General features: G+C 46.8%; 1 protein-coding gene across 1 annotated transcript; it reads right to left on the bottom strand.

Moving 5' to 3' along the window:
- Positions 1-1,150: 1,150 nt before the first annotated feature.
- On the bottom strand, positions 1,151-9,347 carry LOC119932840 (zinc-alpha-2-glycoprotein-like). Its single transcript, XM_038751959.1, has 5 exons — positions 9,239-9,347; positions 5,680-5,940; positions 4,883-5,152; positions 3,159-3,343; positions 1,151-1,216 (listed from the first exon to the last, which is right to left on the bottom strand). Exons 1-5 carry the CDS (start codon positions 9,321-9,323, stop codon positions 1,151-1,153), a joined length of 867 nt encoding a protein of 288 aa, XP_038607887.1. The 5' UTR covers positions 9,324-9,347.
- Between the last annotated feature and the right edge of the window lie 11,650 nt (positions 9,348-20,997).

Raw genomic sequence — 20,997 nt, forward strand, 5'->3', positions numbered from 1 at the left:
CTCTCTCTTCTGCATTATCTGTGTACTTAGGTCTGTACACAGCACTAAGAGAAGCACTGCAGCTCAGTGGAAAGAGCCCGGGCTGGGGAGTCCGAGGTCCTGGGTTCAAATCCCGGCTCCGCCACTTGTCTGCTGTGTGACTGCGGGCAAGTCACTTCACTTCTCTGGGCCTCAGTTCCCTCGTCTGTAAAATACGGATTAAGACTGTGAGCCCCACATGGGACAACCTGATAACCTTGTATCTACCCCAGCGCTTCAAACAGTGCTTTGCACATATTAAGCGCTTAACAAATGCCATCATCATCATTATTAGTATCTGTAATTTGTGCATATTTATTACTCTATTTAGTTATTTATTTATTTTACTTGTACATATCTATTCTATTTATTTTATTTTGTTAGTATGTTTGGTTTTGTTCTCTGTCTCCCCCTTTTAGACTGTGAGCCCAATGTTGGGTAGGGACTGTCTCTATATGTTGCCAATTTGTACTTCCCAAGCGCTTAGTACAGTGCTCTGCACATAGTAAGCGCTCAATAAATAAGATTGATTGATTGATTGATTGATTTAGTTTGATATCGGTCTCCCCTCTAGGATATAATCTCCTTGCGAGCAGGGAAGGTGTTTACCAAACCTGTTATAGTCTACTCTCCTAAGCACTTAGTACAGTGTTGTGCGCACAGTAAGTATTCAAGAACCAATTGTCGGCTGTGTGACCTTGGGCAAGTCACTTCACTTCTCTGGGCCTCAGTTCCCTCATCTGTAAAAAGGGGATGAAGACTGTGAGCCCCCTGTGGGACAACCTGATCACCTTGTAACCTCCCCAGTGCTTAGAACGGTGCTTTGCACATAGTAAGCGCTTAACAAATACCATTATTATTATAATTATTAAGAATTGCAACTGATTGATCGATTGATTGATAATGCACTGTAGCTAAAATAAAAGAGGAACACGTGATTCCTTTCAACACAAAACTTTCCTTCCACAACCTAACTCTGGTGCTCTTGCTTAATCCAGATCCTGAGTAAACATCTTCAAAGAGAAACAGGTTTCTCAATAATTAATGAACACCTAGGAAAGGGTAAAGTACTAACCAAGAAGCCATCCTTTAATTTTTCAGAAATGTATATTAATATATATTTGCTTCCTTCTCATACCCTGCCTTCCTTAGCCAAATTTGAACAGTCAACCTGTAAAAATGTATGGTGAGGATATATCTGTTATCAAGGAGTCTCGTAGAGAGAGATAAACAAAATCATTAATGATCCCCATTCCTGAAGAGGAATGAGCACACCACAACCTCCTCCACTATTTCAACCCCAACTTTCTCCAGGGCAATCATGAATAATAATAATGGTATTTGTTAAGCATTTTCTACGTGTCAGGCACTGTTCTAAGCGCCAGGGTATATACAACTTAATCCAATAGGAAAGTGTCCCTGCTCCACATGGGGTTTACAGTCAAACTAGGAGGTAGGTTACCCTGTAACCTCCCCAGTGCTTAGAACAGTGCTTTGCACGTTGTAAGCACTTAATAAATGTCATTATTATTATTATTATTATTAACAAGCATTGAATAAACATTTTACAGATAAGGAAACTGAGGCATAGAGTAGTGAAGTGACCTGCGGAAGCACACACAGAGGCAAGTGGTGGGAGTCAAAAGAACCTGGGTTCTAATCCCACCCCTGCCACTTGTCTGCTCTGTTACTTTGGGCAAGTCACTTCACTTCTCTGTGCCTCAGTTACCTCATCTATAAAACGAGGATTAAAACTGTGAGCCCCATATGGGACATGGACTGTGTCCAATCTAATTAACATCTCTACTTGGATGTCCTCCCATCACCTCAAACTTCGCATGTCTAAAACAGAACTTCTTATCTTCCCAGCTAAACCCTGTCCTCTGCACACAGTGTGTGCTCAGTGATTATGATTGATTAAGTGCATAATAAATACTATTATTTAAATTCATAGATTGTGAGCTCCACCACCTGTGTGTTCTCCCCCAGTGTTTAGTAAAGTGTTCTGCACATAGTAATGGCCTACTGGATAGCACGGGGAGTCAGGAGGACCTGGGTTCTAATCCTAGCTCTCCCACTTGTCTGCTGTGTGTCCTTGGACCAGTCATTTAACTTCTCTGGGCCTCAGTTACCTCATCTGTAAAATGGGGATTAAGACTGTGAGGCCTAAGTGGGACAGGGACTGTGTCTAAACCGATTATCTTGTATCTACCCCAGTGCTTAGTAGAGTGCCTGGTACATAGTAAGTACTTAACGCATACCACAATTATTTTTATTAGTGATAATAATTATAAATGATATTACTACTAATAATAATAATCATGGTTCTTGTTAAGCACTTGCTATGTGTCAAGCTCTGTTCTAAGCCCTGGGGTAGATACCAGTTAATCAGTCAGTCAGTAAGTCAGTAGTACTTATTGAGCACTTACTGTGTGCAGAGTACTGTGTGAAGGTACAGTTCAGCAATAAAGAGATACAATCCCTGCCCACACCAGGCTTACAGTCTAGAAGGACTCTCTAGACGCTCTCTCTAGAGGGAGTCTCATCTTCTCCCACAACCCCAGACTCACTGAGAGGAGTTGGCTTCCTTCTTCTTCCCTGGTGTCATTTTTGAACCATCCCACCTCCCAGTTCCCTCTTTTCCATCCTCTGAAGTCCACATCATCCACCTCTACCACCTACTCCAGTTACTAGTCATGGTCATCTATCGCCCCAAGCCCCCTACTCCAACTCTACGAACCATTTTGGTTTTTTCTCATAATCCTTCTCTCTTCTACATCTCTACCATGATTCTTGGGGACTTCAATATCCACGTTGGGCCCTTCTGCTGCCCCCTTCCTCTCTCTCCTCAACTCCGCTGAACCTCCTGCTCAGTAGAGAGGAGAGGACGTTGTCAGAAGAACCAAGGGTAGACAGTGTTTCCAGAAGGAGGGGAAGTGGGAAATTTCCACAGTGGGAAAGACTACTGAGAGGCCTGGAAGGTTTAAGATGGAGTCAGGTTCATTGGATTTGGCAAGGAGGAAGCGGTTTGAGTGGAGTGGATGGTTCAAAAACCAGATTGCAGCAGGCTGAGGACAGATCTGTAGAAGAGAAGGAGGAGACAGTATATACAACCCATGTCCTGGAGATCGGTCTAATACACTGGCGTCAGGGAAGAGGGTCCTGGGACTCAGGCCAGCAAATGGACACCTGTGGGAAGGTCCCAGATACTTAATTGGAATCCCAACACTTATGCGGAAGGACTTGGTTCGGCAGCCTGTCACCGGACAGGAGAGCCAGGAGACCTGGATCAGCAGCAGAACACATTTGGGGAGGGTCATGGGACCTGAATCAGAACCCCAACATCTGCGTTGAGATTCCGTGAACCTGGGCCATACTTGTACATATCTATTCTATTTATTTTATTTTGTTAGCATGTTTGGTTTTGTTCTCTGTCTCCCCCTTTTAGACTGTGAGCCCACTGTTGGGTAGGGACTGTCTCTATATGTTGCCAATTTGTACTTCCCAAGCGCTTAGTACAGTGCTCTGCACACAGTAAGCACTCAATAAATACGATTGATGATGATGATGATGATGGGCCAGCATTCAGGGACTCTGAGGAGAGTCCTGGGGCCTCCTGCATCTGTAAGAAGGGCCCTGGAACTTGGCTCCAGTTGGGGAACTGGCTCAGCACCCCGTCACCTGAAGGAGGGTCCTGGGACATGGTTCAGCCTTGAGGCACCTGGAAGAAGGGCCCTGGGACCTAGACCAGAACCTCAGAACTACGCCAGATTTTGGGTCGGCCCCACAGAATCTACGATGAGGACCCCGAGAGCAGGATTGACATGCCAAAACTTATAGGGAGGGCCCAAAACCTGGTTCATCTCCCCAGCTCTGGAGTGGAGGGTCACACTGATGAGAAGCAGTGTGGCTCAGTGGCAAGAGCCCGGACTTGGGAGTTAGAGGTCATGGGTTCAAGTCCCGGCTCCGCCCCTTGTCAGCTGTGTGACTCTGGGCAAGTCACTTCACTTCTCTGGGCCTCAGTTACCTCACCTGTAAAATGGGGATTAAGACTGTGAGCACCACGGGGGACAACCTGATGACCTTGTGTATTCTTGTGCCTAAAATTTCATGATGGTTGAACACTGTCTTCCTGGATTTACCATCATCAACTTGTCAACAAGCTTCCACAAACTGACCTGTGGATTAATAATAATAATAATAATAATAATAATGGCATTTGTTAAGTGCTTACTATGTGCAAAGCACTGTTCTAAGTCCTGGGGAGGATACAAGGTGATCAGGTTGTCCCAAGCGGGGCTCACAGTCTTGATCCCCATTTTACAGATGAGGGAACTGAGGCTCAGAGAAGGAGCTAAGAGGGAAGGAAGAACGTTCTGCCTCCTGAGCCACGAAGAGCAAGGTCTTCCATATTAGCATTGAAAGGGAGTGAGCAAGGGGGACTGTTGTCCCCCAGAAAAGTTACCATCCCTCCAAACCCCCAGCAGTCAGGCCTTGGGAAGTGGGACTGGCTAGCTGAACCCCAGACGCTTCCCGAGCCCTCAGAGATTTCAGAAACCCGGAGTTGCGGGATGGTGGCAGCACACCGACAATCTTGGGGAACACCAGCCTGGAGTATGAAAAAGCCCTTGTCTTAGCTGTTAATGGAGCTGGACCCTGGAACCTGGGTAAACCCCTGGGTGTCCACATTATAAGTGAAAAATGGTATCAACTGGGAGGGAGGAAAGAGCCGGGAGGAATCTCCCCATTTTGCAAATGAGCGACTGGGGGGCCAGGGAGGTTGAGAAGCCAGTCTTGGGTGCCAAAGCAGGAAAGTGGTAAGGGTCAGAACCCACATCTTTGCTGGACTAAATTCAACACTCACTGTGCCCTCTGAGGTGCCAGTACTGAAGTATCATCCTCATCAGGGATGGACATTCCTGTTTGATGTACCATTCTGCTTCCTGAAACTGGAAGAGTCTCTCCTCCCAGAAATGCCCAAACTGTTTTTCGGCGAGCTCGGTAATTACCCAGGTCCCCTTCAGCTCATCGAGCCACAACATATCCTGCCCTTGATAGGCAACCCTGAACCGAGAAACCACCTGGATGCCTCTGTCCAACTCACAGCTCATGATCAGCTGAATCGTTTGGCTTCCTGTAGGAGGTGGAGAAAGGAGATGGGGCCTGGGTGAGCACACACAGCCAACACAGAGGCCTGCCAGCTCCATCCCAGGGAGACGGACGCACATGTTGCTGACACTTTCCCAGAGCCCCAGCTCTGTCCAGGTTAGCACAAGCCTGGCTGGGCTCCCCAAAGCCCATGGACTTGGGAGCTAAGTGACCTCTGCGGGCAGAACCCCAAGCACCCCAAGAACTGAGGACCCCAGGAAGAAGGGATGCTTTGGGTCTCTCCAGGGTTTGGGATCCAGTTTCATATTCCTTAGGCCAGTCCATTCAGGACATTCCTGGCCATAAAACAGCCTCAAATCCCTGGAGGCTACTATCCCCTGGACTCTTCAGAATCTCCGGGATGAGTCGAACCCCTCAAAGGGATTGGGGAGAGATTAGCTATTCCCATCTACCCTCAAAACCCTAGGGACCATTTCCAGATCAGGTTCAGTCACATCCGGGCCGAGGGAGGGAAAATGGGGAAAGGAGATGCTGGGAGACTGGGCCACTCACCCCTGCCGTGGTTCTGGTACTTGGACAATTTCTCCATGAGCCAGCGGAAATCGCTCTCGTAGCTCTCCAGCTCTACTGTCTTCTCCCGGATCAGCTTCCCACCCAGCACCTGGTACAACCAGTTCACCTTGGAAACTAACTCCCGATTCGTGCTGTTGTACGACATCAACGGCTGCCCATCCAGCAGGATGACGGTGGTCATCTCGGAGAAGCCGTCATCACCACAAAAAGCTGTTAAGTAGAAGGTCCCGGTGTGATGTTCTGCATGGGGGAGATACATTGCAAGATGGATAACACCTCAACCCTACTCTGAGACAATATTATCAGGTCCCTCATCCCACCCCCTTCTCTCCAGTACTACTTGACAGCTCCTGGTCCTTGGCCTCTTCTCTTTTCCCCCACCATAGCCCCTCCGTACTGCAAAACACTGCTAAAATTCACAGCATCCAAGGAGCTTCCCCAGATGAAAAATTCTGGCTCCATTCCTGCAGGTGACTGACTCTCGTAAACCTCAGCCCTTGTGCCCATCTCTGTATGGCACAAATGACTCGGGATAAAGAGCGGACATCCAGGGTTTGGGATCCAGTTTCATATTCCTTAGGCCGGTCCATTCAGGACATTCCTGACCATAAAACAGCCTCAAATCCCTGGAGACTTCTATCCCCTGGACTCTTCAGAATCTCTGGGACAAGTGGAACCCCTGCAAAGGGAGCCTTGGGGAGGGATTAGCTATTCCCATCTCCCCCAAAACCCCCTGGTACAGTTTCCAGATCAGGTTTAGCCACATCCAGGTTGAGCATAAAACTGGGAATTCATTCATTCATTCATTCAATCGCATTTATTGAGCGCTTACTGTGCAGAGCACTGTACTAAGCGCTTGGGAAGTACAAGCTGGCAACATATAAAGACGGTCCCTACCCAACAACGGGCTCACAGTCTGGAAGGGGGAGACAGACAACAAAACAAAACATGTGGACGGGTGTCAAGTCATCAGAATTAACTCCTTATCCTAGTCACATTCTTGGTTTATATGTTTTCAATCATTGTGTTTCCATATAGTAATAAAGTGCTCTTTCTATGACTGTTGGTTGTATAATAATGATAATTATGGAATTTGTTAAGTGCTTACTATGTACTAAGCACTGGGGTTGATACAAGGTCAGCAGGTTGTCCCACAGACTTACTCCCCATTTTACCGATGAGATAACTGAAGCACAGAGAAGCTAAGTGACTTGCCCAAAGTCACACAGCTGACAAGTGGCAGAGCTGGGATTAGAACCCACGTCCTCTGACTTCCAAGCCCGTGCTCTTTCCCTAAGCCAGGCTGCTTCTCATAACCACGCTGCTTCTCATGGTATGGACTACACTGTCTGTCCTCCAAGGGAGGGAATAGGTCATCAGGAATTCCTGTCTGTTTGCTCCCTCCACCCTCTGCAGGTCTCGGTAAAATGTTTGTGTCTTTATGTGTGTGGGTGTGTCTGTGCCGTCTCTGCGATTAGACGGTCAGCTCCTCAAGGATATGAACTGGGTCATCTCTCTGTCCCTCTCTGAGCACCTGGTTTAATGAGCTGTGCAAAAATATGAATGTGTGGGAATGTGTGTAGTTTTTCTCCCTCAAGAGACTGTCGGCCTCTTGAATTCAGGAATCGCATCTTACCACATGCAATGCCATGTTTTTCCTTTTGTTTGCTATTAAATCCCATTCTGGTGATAATAGATATAATAGACTTCCACAAACTATAAGTTCCTCCACCATGTTTGGTATACTCTCCCCTTCGTCCATCAGTAAGCCACCACCCTCATGAATTACAATTCTGGGATCGCTAACCTCAATTCCCTTAGCATCTTTAAGCTGAAATGAAACCATCATTATTGAACTGATATTTCATCGGAGCAGTGTGAGGCACACAGAAAGAATGTAGTTCAACCATAAACCCAACCGATGGTGCCAAGCAAACCCTGTGGCATAGACCATCTCAAGTCTTTAGGACTAATGCAGTCACTTCTAGACTGTCAGCTCATTGTGGACAGGGAATGTGTCCATTATATTCTTGTACTGTAATCTCACAAGCGCGTAGTACAGTACTCTGCACACAGTAAGTGGTTGATAAATACAGTTGATTGGTTGATTGATTAATGTCTGGAAAGTTCTGGAGCTCTAGAGCTCAACACCCTGAGAGTTTCTGCTGCCTCCACTTTGATAACCAGAGCTCAGGAATGGGTCCCTAGAAGGGGAACCCAAGATAAATCCCGGCCAGAACTTAGGTGCTGGAATAATAATAATAATAACTATGGTATTTGTTAAGCATTTACTATGTGCCAGGCACTGTACTAAGCACTGGGGGGAATACAGGTTGGACACAGTCCCTGATTCCTCCATTTAAAGATGCAGTAATTGAAGCCCAGAGAAGTGAAGTGACTTGTCCAAGGTCACACTGCAGATAGGGGGTAGAATTTATGACCTTCTGACTCCCAGGACCATGCTCTACCCACTATGCTATGCTACTTCATGGAGGAAGGAAGGAAACAGCAGGGAGCCACAGAGACTTCTGTGACTGTGGTAGGGGGATGCTAGCCAATAATTTGGTGATAGGGCACTGAAATATACTCAATGGAATCTGTCAGATCTCTTTCCCATCCTGTCACCAATCCTACTCCTAAATCTTCCCAATCATTCCCCATGTTTGAGTCTACTTTCTATTGAATTCAAGTTGAATGTCCCCTGGGCAAAATAAGGCGTAGTTAGAACTGGCTCTTCAGAGATTTAAAATAATAATAATCTCTTTCCTCTCAAAAGGGCAATCATACCCTAAAGCTCTGCTTCATATTAATCTTTGAAAAGGCCTTCCCTATCACCCTATGATTATTTATTTTTCTTAATCATTTCTTAAGAACAACCTCACTGGTAGGGTCTCAAGAGCACAAATAAATTATGTCCTCCAAATTACTGTTTCATGTTATTTACCTTAAAAAGAAAGCAACCGTATCAGGTTAGTCAGGCATGTTTTTGCTATATTGAGATGGTATACTTTATATAGGTTGGGTACTTCAATCTCCCCTCATTTATCTTATGATCTACATTAATTTTCATATCTTCCAAAATATTGCAAATTCTCATACTTCAGTGTTCTGTGCATTTTTGTGGTAGCATTATTTTAGAAGAAAATATCGGGTAGAGGGGAGTGGAGACAGAGGGATTATAAGGCCAAATATAAGTGAAAATAACCACCCAAGTCAAAAATATGATTTTTACAAATAACCCTACTTAGGGTGAGTGGTATACCGATGAATGAAGAATAAACCCTGCTGCCTACGGTTAGACGAGGGTGTCCAAACTCCCTTCATTTTCAAATCCCTCCAGGCCAGGTTTAAAAACGTGTGGTAAGAGCGGCACACATAAGAAACTTCTATTAAGAGTCCATTTGTGGTAGAGGAAGGGAAAAGGAGGGAAAGATTATAATAATACCAATAATGATATTTGTTAAGCACTTACTGCTTACCAAGCACTGTACTAAGCTCTGGGGTAGATACAAGGCAATCAGTTTGGATACAGACTCACCCTCCAGGGTCTGTGTCAGGGAGCGGGAGCCCAGAAGGAGCCAGAAGAAAGAAGCCAGGCACCCCAATCCCCTCCGCGGCTCCATCCCGCTCCCCGGGCCTGGCCCTGAGCCCCAAACCATGGTCCCGGCTTGTAGGGTTCAGATGCTCCTCCCCAGAACCAGACGCCGACTCAGGGTTTGAGGTTGACGAGAGTCCCGGTGTTGCCCCATGGTTCAGCGAGGAGCCCCGGGCCTCGTTCCCCCGAGATAACGGTCGCACAGGGAGACACCTGCTTCCTCCCACGCTCAGCCCCCAAGCAAGTCTCACCCTGCCTTGCCTGGCCTTGCCCTCCCACAACCTGACTCCACCCGCCGGGCCCACCCACCACCACCCCCGGCCTTGGCACCGGACACAAAGTGACCGCACAGAGGAAGAGAAACTGGGCCTCCTCCGGGCAGGAAACCATCTCACTGCTGCTTTGTGTCCACCCCCAGATAAAGCAGTAGAAGCAGCAGCAGTGCGAATAGCTGGGCCTGTGGTGACCCCCGGCCTTTCTGAGTCATGCACACTGATGTCTCTCAACTAGAATAAGTGGAAACACATAAACTTTACTCACCCCACCGCTCAGCACTAAGACCATGTTGATAATTTATTTATTATCCTTCTCCCCCTCTAGATTGAGCTCCTTGTGGACAGGAAATATGGCTACCAACTCTGATATACTGTACTCTTCCAAGCACTAAGTTCAATACCTTGTACACAGTAAGCATTCAACAAATATGATTGATAGGTTGATACACACACACACGCACTCTCCTTCATCACCAAGCGAGGTGGTGTCTAACTCACAAACAGTCCTGAATAGTCCATCTCTCCTCCGCTGCCATCACTCTGTCCCAGGTCCTTGAAAGAGGATTCCATCCATCAACTGTGTACCTGGGCCCATTATCCAACTTGCTATACTATTGGGCAACTCAGCCATGGTAACACACCTTGGTTTTACCAATGCAGTTCTCTTCCATTTCTCCTCCTCTCTTTCAGCCCCTACTTCTCAGTCACCTTCGCTGGCTCTTATTTTGCCCCTCAACCTCTCAATGGGGCAGCTATGGGAGCTCTGTTCTAGAGTCCATTCTCCTTTTGCTTTACACTCCCTTCCTAGGGATCTCATCCGCTCCCAAGTCTTCATTCATTCATTCATTCAGTCGTATTTATTGAGCGCTTACGGTGGGCAGGGCACTGTACTAAGCACTGGGAAAGTACAATTCGGCAACAAATATAGAGACAATCCCTGCCCAACAACGGGCTTACCTCTACTCAGAGAACTGCTAAATCGACTTCACAGCTTCACCTTGCTTTCTCTGTAATCGTACATCTCCTCTTTCCAGGGCATCACTACCTGGATATCTCTAGCTTAATATGTCCTAAACTGAACTCATCTTCCTTCCCAAATCCTCTTCTCTGATCTCTGATATCTCTCCCTGATTTCTCTTCCTCTCTGCAGTCTCACATTTCCTCCTATCTTCAAGACATCTCTACTTGTATGTCCTCCCACCACCTCAAATTAACAAGTCTAAAACAGAACTTCTTATTCCCGCCACAGCCCTGTCCTTCCCAAGACCTTCCCATCACTGTAGACGGCACCACCATCCTTCCTGTTTCAGAAGCTCATAACCTTGGCTTATCCTTGACGTCTTTCTCATTTAACTCCTGAATTCAATCCATCACAAAAACACACTGGTTCCACCTTCAAGACATCGCTAATATCTGTCCTTTCCTCTCCATCCAAACTGCTCATCCAATCACTTATCCTATCCTGCCTTAAAAATAATGGCATTTATTAAGCACTTACTATATGCAAAGCACTGTTCTAAACACTGGGGAGGTTACAAGGTGCTCAGGTTGTCCCTAGGGGAGCTTACAGTCTTAAACCCCATTTTACAGATGAGGAAACTGAGGCACAGAGAAGTTAAGTGACTTGCCCAAAGTCATACAGTGGACAGTTGGCGGAGCTGGTATTTGAACCCATGACCTCTGCCTATGCTCTTTCCACTGAGCCACGCTGCTTCTTGATTACTATATCAGCCTCCTTGATGACCTACCATCCTCCTGTCTCTCCACACTCCAGACCATACTTTACTCTGATGCCTGAATCATTTTTCTACAAAAACGTTCAGGCCATGATTTCCCTCTCCTCGAGAACGCCCAGTGGTTGTCCAAACACATCTGTAGAATAATAATAATAATAATGATGATGATATTTGCTAAGAGCTTACTATGTGCCAAGCACTGTTCCAAGTGCCTGGGTAGATACAAGGTAATCAGGTTGTCCCACGTGGGGCTCCCAGTCTTCATCCCCATTTTACAGATGAGGTAACTGAGGCACCGAGAAGTTAAGGGAAGAACTCGCCATTAGGTTGAAAGCACTCCATTCATTCAATCGTATTTATTGAGCACTTACTGTGTGCATAGAACTGTACTAAGAGCTTGGGAAAGGACAATACAACAATGAACAGACACATTCCCTGCCCACAGCAAGCTTACAGTCTAGAGGATCACTTTGCCCCCACTTACCTCACCTCACTACTTTTCTACTACAACCCAACCCACACATTCTGCTCCTCTAATGCTAACCTTCTCATTGTACATTGATCTCAACTATCTTGCCACCGATCTGTTCGCCCACATCCTGCCTCTGGCCTGGAAAGCCCTCCCTCCCCATATTTGACAACTACTCTCCCTTCCTTCAAAGCACATCTCCTCGAAATAGCCTTCCGTGCCTAAGCCCTTCTTTCCTCTTCTTCCACTCCCTTCTGTGTCACCCTGACCTACTCCCTTTATTCATCCCCCCTCCCAACCCCACAGCACTTATGTACATATCTTTAATTTATTCATATCAATGTCTGTCTCTCCTTCTAGATTGTAAGCTCAATGTGGGCAGGGACTGTAGCTGCTTATTGTTCTGTTGTACTCTCAAATGTGCTTAGTACAGTCCTCTAAACTGTAAATGCTCAATAAATTCTACTGACTGTCCAACTGACTCTTCTCCAAATTCAAGTGACAGCAACACAGCACGTGGGTTTTTTTAATTGCAATATTTAGTATGGGTGATGACAAAGTCCATTCCCCTAAAAGCAGACTCCACCTCGTCACCAAAAGGTGGGTGAGGTAGCTATTTATAATCCGCCGTAGGCGTGATGTTCCTACACACCAACGACAAGATCTAATCAACTGTGGCTCCACTTTTCTCAACTGATGACAGGATGTGGCTGAAGCTGGTGTCCGGGAAAGCTATGGCTGAAATTGATGTCAGGGGAAGGGTGTAGCTGAAGCACGAATTAGGAAAACAAGGTAGATTGATGCAAAATGGAGACTAAACCAGAATGGAGTAAGGCTGGTTAAGAGTTGGTTTCCACAGTACATATCCCATAGCCACTGACAACACCACCATGCTTTCTGTCTCCAAAAGCCAAGATTCTTGCCATTGACCTTGGCTCCTCCCCATCATGGAACCCTCATATTCAATCTATGGATAAAACCTAATTAACCCATCACTTAGAACAGTGCTTGACATATAGTAAGTGCTTACCAAATATCATTAAAAAATGTCCACCGCAACATATCCTGGATCCACCTCTTCTCCAGCAAAAGAGCTTCTTCTACAAATACTGTCTAGTCGTTTCCAACCCATAATGACTCTATGGACACACCTATTTCAGAACGGCCCATTTCTATCACAAACTTGCCCTGGTAGGTGTATCCATAGAGTTTTCTTGATATAGATATAGAAATGGTTTACCATAGCCTTCTTAACTTGAGTCTCTGCAGTTTTTGATCAACATTTTGATCACCTAGTCATCCATCTTTGACTTTTTCCCATGCTGCTGCTGCCCAGCACAGGTGAATAGACTTTGCCTGACACTTTGGCTTAGACCTTCCCATTTCCTACCCTATATGGCAGAGCTGGAAACTTCATCAGTGAGCACAAACTCTCCCGCCATGATCAGGCATCGATTCACAGGAGAGAAAAGAGCACCACCAGGTGCCAAATTCTTCTTGAATCCACACTTGTTTCCTTGCCTCCAGCCTCTCCCCTCTCCAATCCTTACCTCAGATCATTTTTCTAAAATGGTCGCTCTGCACACATCACCACACTCCTCAAAAACGTTCAATGGTTGCTCATCCTTTCTGCATCAAACAGAAACTCCTGATCTTTAGCTTTACACAACTCCATTAGTTCCCTCTCTCCTACTTATTCACTTCCTTTTCCCCCCACATCATAGCTGGCACTCTTGGATCCTGTCAAGTTAACCTCCTTACTGTGCCTCACACTCTTCTCTCTCACCTCCAACCCCTTGCTCCCACACTTCCTTCCTGTTTGGAACTCTTTCCCCTTCAATTTCCACAGAACATTGCTCTCCCCATCTTCAAAGGCCTTCTGAAATGCCACCTGCTCCAGAACGATTCTCTTGAGCCAACTCAGCACTTCTGCACTTAAAACTGCTCATAGCTCTTCAGTATATATTGATCTACATACTCTAATAATAATAATAATAATAATAATAGCATTTATTAAGAGCTTACTATGTGCCAAGCACTGTTCTAAGCACTGGGGAAGTTACAAGGTGAACGGGTTGTCCCACGTAGGGCTCACAGTGTTAATCCCCATTTTACAAATGAGGTAACTGAGGCACAGAGAAGTTAAGTGACTTGCCCAAAGTCACACAGCTGACAAGTGGTGGAGCTGGGATTTGAACCCATGCCCTCTGACTCCAAAGCCCGTGCTCTTTCCACTGAGCCATGCTGCTTCTCTACTGTATAAGCATGTTCCTGTCCACATATCCATCGTTCCAGTCTCTCCTTCCTCCCCTCTGTACTTTAGTGACTCTCCCCCATAAAAGTATAAACTTCTTAAGGGCAGGAATCCGTCTACCAACTCAACTGAACTTTCCCAAGTACTTAGTAAAGTGCTCTGCACAAAGCAGATGCTAAATAAGCACAACTGATGAATTGATTGAAGAAATTGCCAGATGTTTTCAAGGGTCCCTTTGGTTCCTGTCCTGGGGAACCGAACTGTTGCATTCAAATATGTAAAGGGTAAGATTAAGAATACAATTAGTCTAAACCCCACTGAGCTCCAGTCTAAGCCCCTCTTCCCGGACAAATCCTGACTTTTCCTCATCTCCCACTCCCTTCTATGTCACTCTGACTCACTCCCTTTGCTCTTCCCCCCACTTCCCACTCCACAGCACTTATGTATATATGTATATAACCATAATTCTATTTATTTATATTGATTCCTGTTAACTTGTATTGATACCTGTCTTCCCCCCTCTAGACTGTGAGCTTGTGTAAGCCTGTTGTGGGCAGGGATTGTCTTTATTACTGTATTGTACTTTCCAAGTGCTTAGTACAGTGCTCTGCGCACAGTAAGTACTCAATAAATATGATTGAGTGAATGAATGAAATAGTCATTGAAGAGTAGTTTTTTGAGCACCTAATGTATACAGAACTGTGTACTAAGTGCTACTGGTTCTAGACCAACGAGAGGATTTTACAATAAGTTGTGGTCTTAAATTGAAAATGAAGAGACTTGAGGAGGACATAAGATAGAGTTTTTCTATAATTGACAGTATGGGGCAGTGACTCAGTGTAGATGACTATATTTGGGGAGCAGAGTACCCAAAGTGCTTAAGTACTGCTGAAGTGGTAAGAAGGATTTTGAAGATGGGGAGTGCACTAGTCTAGCAGATGTGAATGGGAAGGGAGTTACAGGTATAAAGGAGGGCATGAGCAGGGTGTAGGAGGTGAGAGAGAATTGAAAAAGAGGTACAGTGACTTGAGAGGAGAGCAGAAGAGCAAAGATTAACCTGGGGAGAGAGTGGATTGAGCATTTTACAGTCAGTGGTGAGGGGTTTCTTCTCGATATAGAAAATAATGAGCAACCAATGGAGTTTTCTGAGGAGTGGGAAGATGTGTGCAAAATGATGCTTTAGAAAAATGATCCAGGCAGAACACTGGGGTATGAATAGCTGCTTCAACTTTGAGACATAAGACAGGAGGGGTAGGGAATAGAAAACCCTCAGACATCTCTAGCACTTATGCTCGAAGGAGAGGGAGACTCTAAACCAAGGTAGCTCTGGGGAGCTGGGGAGGGGACTGCTGGGATTAGATGGCTCTGGAGATAGGCTTCTGGCTGCTCCAGGGACATCCTTTCTGTGGAACAGGAATGGCGACTGGATCCAGTCCACCCTTTTTCATTCATTCATTCATTCATATTTATTGAGCACTTACTGTGCGCAGAGCACTGTATCAAGCACTTGGGAAGTACAAGTCGGCAACATATAGAGACAGTCCCTACCCAACAACGGGCTCACAGTCTAGAAGGGGGAGATAGACAGCAAAACAAAACACATAGGCAGGTGTCAAAATTGTCAGAACAAGTAGAATCCAGGGCATTGGACACCTGGATTTCTGTGGGGCTGTGGGGATGAACGGGTCAGCAGGGAGCAGTGAGGCAGCCTGACCTCAGCCCCCACCTCGCTCCTACACATTCAATGGCCCCCACTGTGCCTGCCACTTTCCTCTAAGGCTCTGGGCCCTCTGCCTCTTCTCCCAGCATAAAGCCAAACCTCTCATGTCCCTAGGACTGGCCCAGCCTAGAGAACCTGTTGATTGGACTCCATTCAGTGCTCTCACTTGGGGGGGTTCAGTCTCAGTGGAGCCCCAGGGAAGACCTGGGGTTCCCCTCCCACTTTTTGGAGGGCCCCTAGCCCTCCAGGGTGTGGTTGAGGAGGGTCTTGTTGGAGTTCTCCTCCACCCACAGCCCCTCCTCCCCATCCTTCACCAGCGCAGCAGGTTGGAGCTGGAGTGGGAGCCTGTGGCCACACAGGAGAGGGCCAAGCTGCCGTCCAGGGCTTCACGACAGGTCATCGTCACCTCCAGGAGAGCTGGGGGATGTGGGAAAAGCAGTGGGACCAATGGTTCGGGGAAATGGAGAGGCAAGTGTAAAACTCTGGATATCAGAGCTTGGCACATAGTAAGCGCTTAACAAATACCATCATTATTATTATTATTATTACTAGGAAAAAAACCTTTTCTAAACCTTTGTATCTTTCCCTCTCTCTCTCTCTCCTCATTAAATCACAGCTCATAGAAATTCTTCCACGAAATTTTCCCTCATCATCCTTTGCCTTTCTTCCCACTAGTAACACAGGGAAGTTAAGAGCTGGGGAAAAATAAGGAGGCTGCAGGATACCCATACTATGAAACCAGTTTGATCAGAAAGTTTGGGTAAGCAGTCAGTCAGTTGTATTTATTTAGAGCTTATGCTGAGCAGTGCACTGTATTAAGCCCTTGGGAGAGTTCAATATAACAATAAACAGACATATTCCCTGCCCACAATGAGCTTACAGTCTCAAGCTTACAGTTTTGCAGCCTAAGCATAGTTGGAAATCCCAGGCTGGAGTCATCTGGTCCTGGAAGTTGCCATAAAAGAAAGAAAGAAGGACACAAATGGTGAAACTTGTCCTGAGCATGAAAATGTCCTGGGATTCCTCTGCCTCATCGTCCCCAGACTCCTTGGGAAAATAGATCTATAACTCTGTTTTTCCAACACTTCCTAAAGCTATGTCCTCACTTCTGTCCTGAGAGTGGAGTGAGGGAGTCAAGATTAGGTCAGTGAGAACTAGCTCCATTTGGCAGAGGCTGAAACCCAGAGAGGTTTATCACTGCCCCTAGATTACACAACAATTCAGAAACCCTGGACTAGAGTGCCCCAAACTTTGATCTTGGCTCTTCATTCTCTAATTGCACTGCCTCTGGTTCAGTCAATGACTCACTGCTCCCTCTGAGGTGCCAGTAGCACAGGATGCTTCTCAGCATGGTGGCACACTTCTTTTTCATGTAATGGCATACTACCTGGGACCAGAAGGAACTGCCTTCCCAAAAGGGTTGGTGATGGTCCGCGGCCAGTGCAGAAGTTATACAGACTCCTGTACAGGTTAACCAGACAGTAGATATCTTCTCCATCGTAGGCAAACCAGAAGATGCTGCCAACCTGGATGTCTCTATCCAGGGCAGAGCCAACAATGAGCTGCAGTGTGTGGATTCCTGTGGGGGCCACACAGCAGAGGCAGGCTCTATAATATTTCCAAAACAGGGACCTCAAAAATCATGAAGTGCCATCATCTCCCCGGGACTTCCAGGTTTGAAAATGCCCCAGGCAGGTCTAGAATCCGATAGATCCCAGCCCCATGGATGGATTTGCAGCCGGGACAGGGCTGATGGGCAAATGAACCTACCCCAGAGCCATGAGCCAAGGAAGCTGTGTTTTGATCCCTTAGTCTCTTGCTGGTCAGTCCTACGATACAATTAGACACCTGGGTGGGCAAGGTGAGGAGGCAAATGCGACAAGGAAGCTGGGAATCCATTGCTGGGAGTTTTGACCCTCATCCCCATTGCAGATTTGGAAGCATAATCAGTTCTCCATGCCCCAGAGGAAATTCTTCCTGTAATTCATCAGCTCCTGCTTTTTCTCCGGGATCAGCATCCTGCCCACTGCCTGGTACAGCCAGCTCAGACAGACAACCACCACTACTGCCTATCCCCCAGCATGATGATTCGCAAGCCAAAGGGGGTGCCCTCACCCCTCAAAGCCATGAAACAGGCTTCCCACTTAAGAAGCCCTGAGGGCCAGGGCTGAGGTAGTGAGAAAGGGGAGATGAGGTGGCTTTAATTGGATCAGCCTACCTTTCATCACTTCCAAGTCATGCTCTGACTCCTGTATCCTCCTGAATTAACTGTCTCCTTTCTTATTAAGTGACATCCTGACTCCAACTCCTTCTGAACTCTCCTTAAGATCTGCCTCCTCTAGGAAGGCTTATTAGAGTCACCTCCCTGGCTCCAGTCACTTCAGTAGCCTCACAACTCTCATGGCTATCTCGGTTAATCAATCAATCAATAGTATCTATTGAGCACAATCGATCAATCAGTGAACCAATGATTTTTTGTTTGTTTTTAATGGACCCACCCAAAAACTTCCAGGAAAAATTCCATCCAACTTCAAAGCAATTTCACTTCCTATGATTTGTTTAAGAACATCTGACCCACTGAGTATTTTATCCTCAAGGTTTTAAATCTGTACAGATTTGGGGGGCTGCTACTCTGGACTGGATCTTTCCTGGATGAGGTAGGCCCAGGTAGGAGCTGAGGTAAGTGCGGGCAAGAAGGGAGAAATGCCCTAATTCCCGGGAAGGGTGGTTCATGGGATATCCTCAGGGTGGCCCTGGGAGCTGGCAAGTGTTGCCTTGATGGATGTCAGTGCATTATGCCTGCCTTAGTATTTCCACTTCAAAATCTGCTGTTGGGATTTTTGTTCCCCACAGGCAGCAAGGAGAGAATTGGCGTTCCTAAATCCGGAAAAGAAATGAGGTGAAGGGGCAGCTGAACAGGAAGGAGAATTCACACAATTGTGCCTGCTGTCGGAGGCATGGCCACTGCCCCTGTAGCCCCTTATTGCAGCCGGAGGGGAGCAAAGGCAGTCTGGTGAGAGGGGACCAGGGGAGGAGGGAGGTGTCAGACCAGGCCCAATTGGGGAGGGGGGACTGAGGGTCTAAGCCCACTGTGTCACTGCCACTAGGTGCCCCCTGATCTTTAGTGTGAGGCCCACTGCAGGGTGGGGAGAGTGGCAGCACAGGGAAGGGAGCAGCAGGGATGAGGGGGTTGCTGGGGACCCCTTCTCCATCTTTTCCCCTCTCCATCTCCCCTCCTCTTTCTCCAGCCACTTCCATTACTCCTCACCCCAACAGCACCCCAACTTTCGAGGACCCAAGGCCTCCAGCCAAGCCAGCTCTAACTTCGTACTGGACACTCAACAAACTGAGGGGAACCATCCTAAAGCACTCCTGCCCCCACCCTAAGGACCCCAGCCTTCCAGCCAAGCCACCTCTAACTTCTTTCTGGACTCTCAACACTCTGAAGGAAACCATCCTGAAGCACTCCTGACTCCACTCCAACCCCACACAACCCCATTCCCAAGCCAAAAGGTGTCTTCTGGGGCCTAGGGTTGTCTCTGACCACACTGTCTACCTCCCCCCGACAATCCTGGCCACTCCTCCTTCCAACACACCCACTCCCCGACACCCCCCGCCAGCTCCCTAAACCTGATCACCTCTGCCCCTTCCAGATATTCAAAGAGGAGCTTTTCTTCTCCAAAACACTATGTTAGTGAATAAAAGTTGTTAAAATCCCAACTAATAGTAATAATAATGTTGGTATTTGTTAAGCACTTACTATATGCCAAGCACTGTTCTAAGCACTGGGGTAATAATAATACCAATAATGATGGTATTTGTTAAGTGCTTACTATGTGCAAAGCACTGTTCTAAGCGCTGGGGAGGTTACAAGGTGATCAGGTTGTCCCAAGGGGGGCTCACAGTTTTAATCCCCATTTTACAGATGAGGTAACTGAGGCACAGAGAAGTTAAGTGACTTGCCCAAAGTCACACAGCTGACAATTGGTGGAGCTGGGGTTTGAACCCATGACCTCTGACTCCAAAGCCCAGGCTCTTTCCACTGAGCCACACTACTTCTCTACAAGCTTATCAAGGTTATCAGTTTGTCCCACGTAGGGGTCACAGTCTTCATCTTCATTTTACAGATGAGGTAACTGAGGCACAGAGAAGTTAAGTTACTTGCCCAGCAGAAAAACAGGAGAGCTGGGATTAGAACCAATGACCTCTGACTCCCAAGCCCGTGCCCTTTCCACTAAACCATGCTGCTTCTCAAACCATTCGTTAGAAATGTGAATTCCAACTGCTCCATTGGGTCCCTCGGATAGCTAGGTCCTGAAGGGATTCATTTCAGAGAAAGCGGGGCCCTAGGAGAGGACGAAGGCTCAAGTCAGGCTGTGGACCCCAGGGTCTGTTTGAGAAGAGAAAAGGAGGTGACTGTCTCGAGAAGAAAGCAATCCTTTACCTCAACTCCTGGCCAGCAAGGTGGTTGGAATCCCATACTAGCCAGATCTTCCTTTGAAAAGTACATTTCCAGCCCCCAGATCGATATAAAGAAAGAGAAAATAAAAGACTTATGTGTGCCTTGTAGCAGGCTGAATGAATACTGACTTTAGAAAAGGAATTCCTGTTGTTCCCTAGGAAAGCCCTGTTGTCACTGTGTGTTCAAACTGAGGTTTGGCCTCCCTTTCAGAGATTTCAAGTACCCACTTCACCCAAGGCTCCAGGAGATGAGGAGAAAGCACCAGAGGAGGAAGGAGGAGATGTGAACATCCTGCCCACCCCTGTACCAACCAAACCAGGAGCCTTCAACATGCCTGCCGGGGAGATGTGACAAGCCAAATAGTAGGAGAAATCCTTCCTCCTTTGGAGGGGAAATGATTATATACGGCCTCTCGGGGAGGCTGGAGGCATGTAATGTTTTGGGTGGGAGGGATTGCCTGTCTACTTGGGTATCTGGGAAATCTGATGGACTAAGCAGACTTTCAGATTTTGCTTTTTCTGGGAGAAGAAATTAAGAAAGAATTTGAATATTGGTAAGGAATCCAAAATGAAGGCAAGAAGCCTTTGCTCATTATGGCTCTCACTATGCCATAACATTGAGTTGCCTTTCAGATACCTCAGATACCTTTCAGGACTGAGAGCTGTTCCCAAGAGGAAGAGGATAGGGGAGGAGTGATTGGGGATCCCATCCAACATGTGGAGACCAGGACTCCCCGAGAGAAGTTGGGATTCGACTTGCCCATCGGGAAGAGAAAAAAAATAAGTA

Source organism: Tachyglossus aculeatus, chromosome 10 (assembly GCF_015852505.1).
Source record: "Tachyglossus aculeatus isolate mTacAcu1 chromosome 10, mTacAcu1.pri, whole genome shotgun sequence".
Lineage (NCBI taxonomy): Eukaryota > Metazoa > Chordata > Mammalia > Monotremata > Tachyglossidae > Tachyglossus > Tachyglossus aculeatus.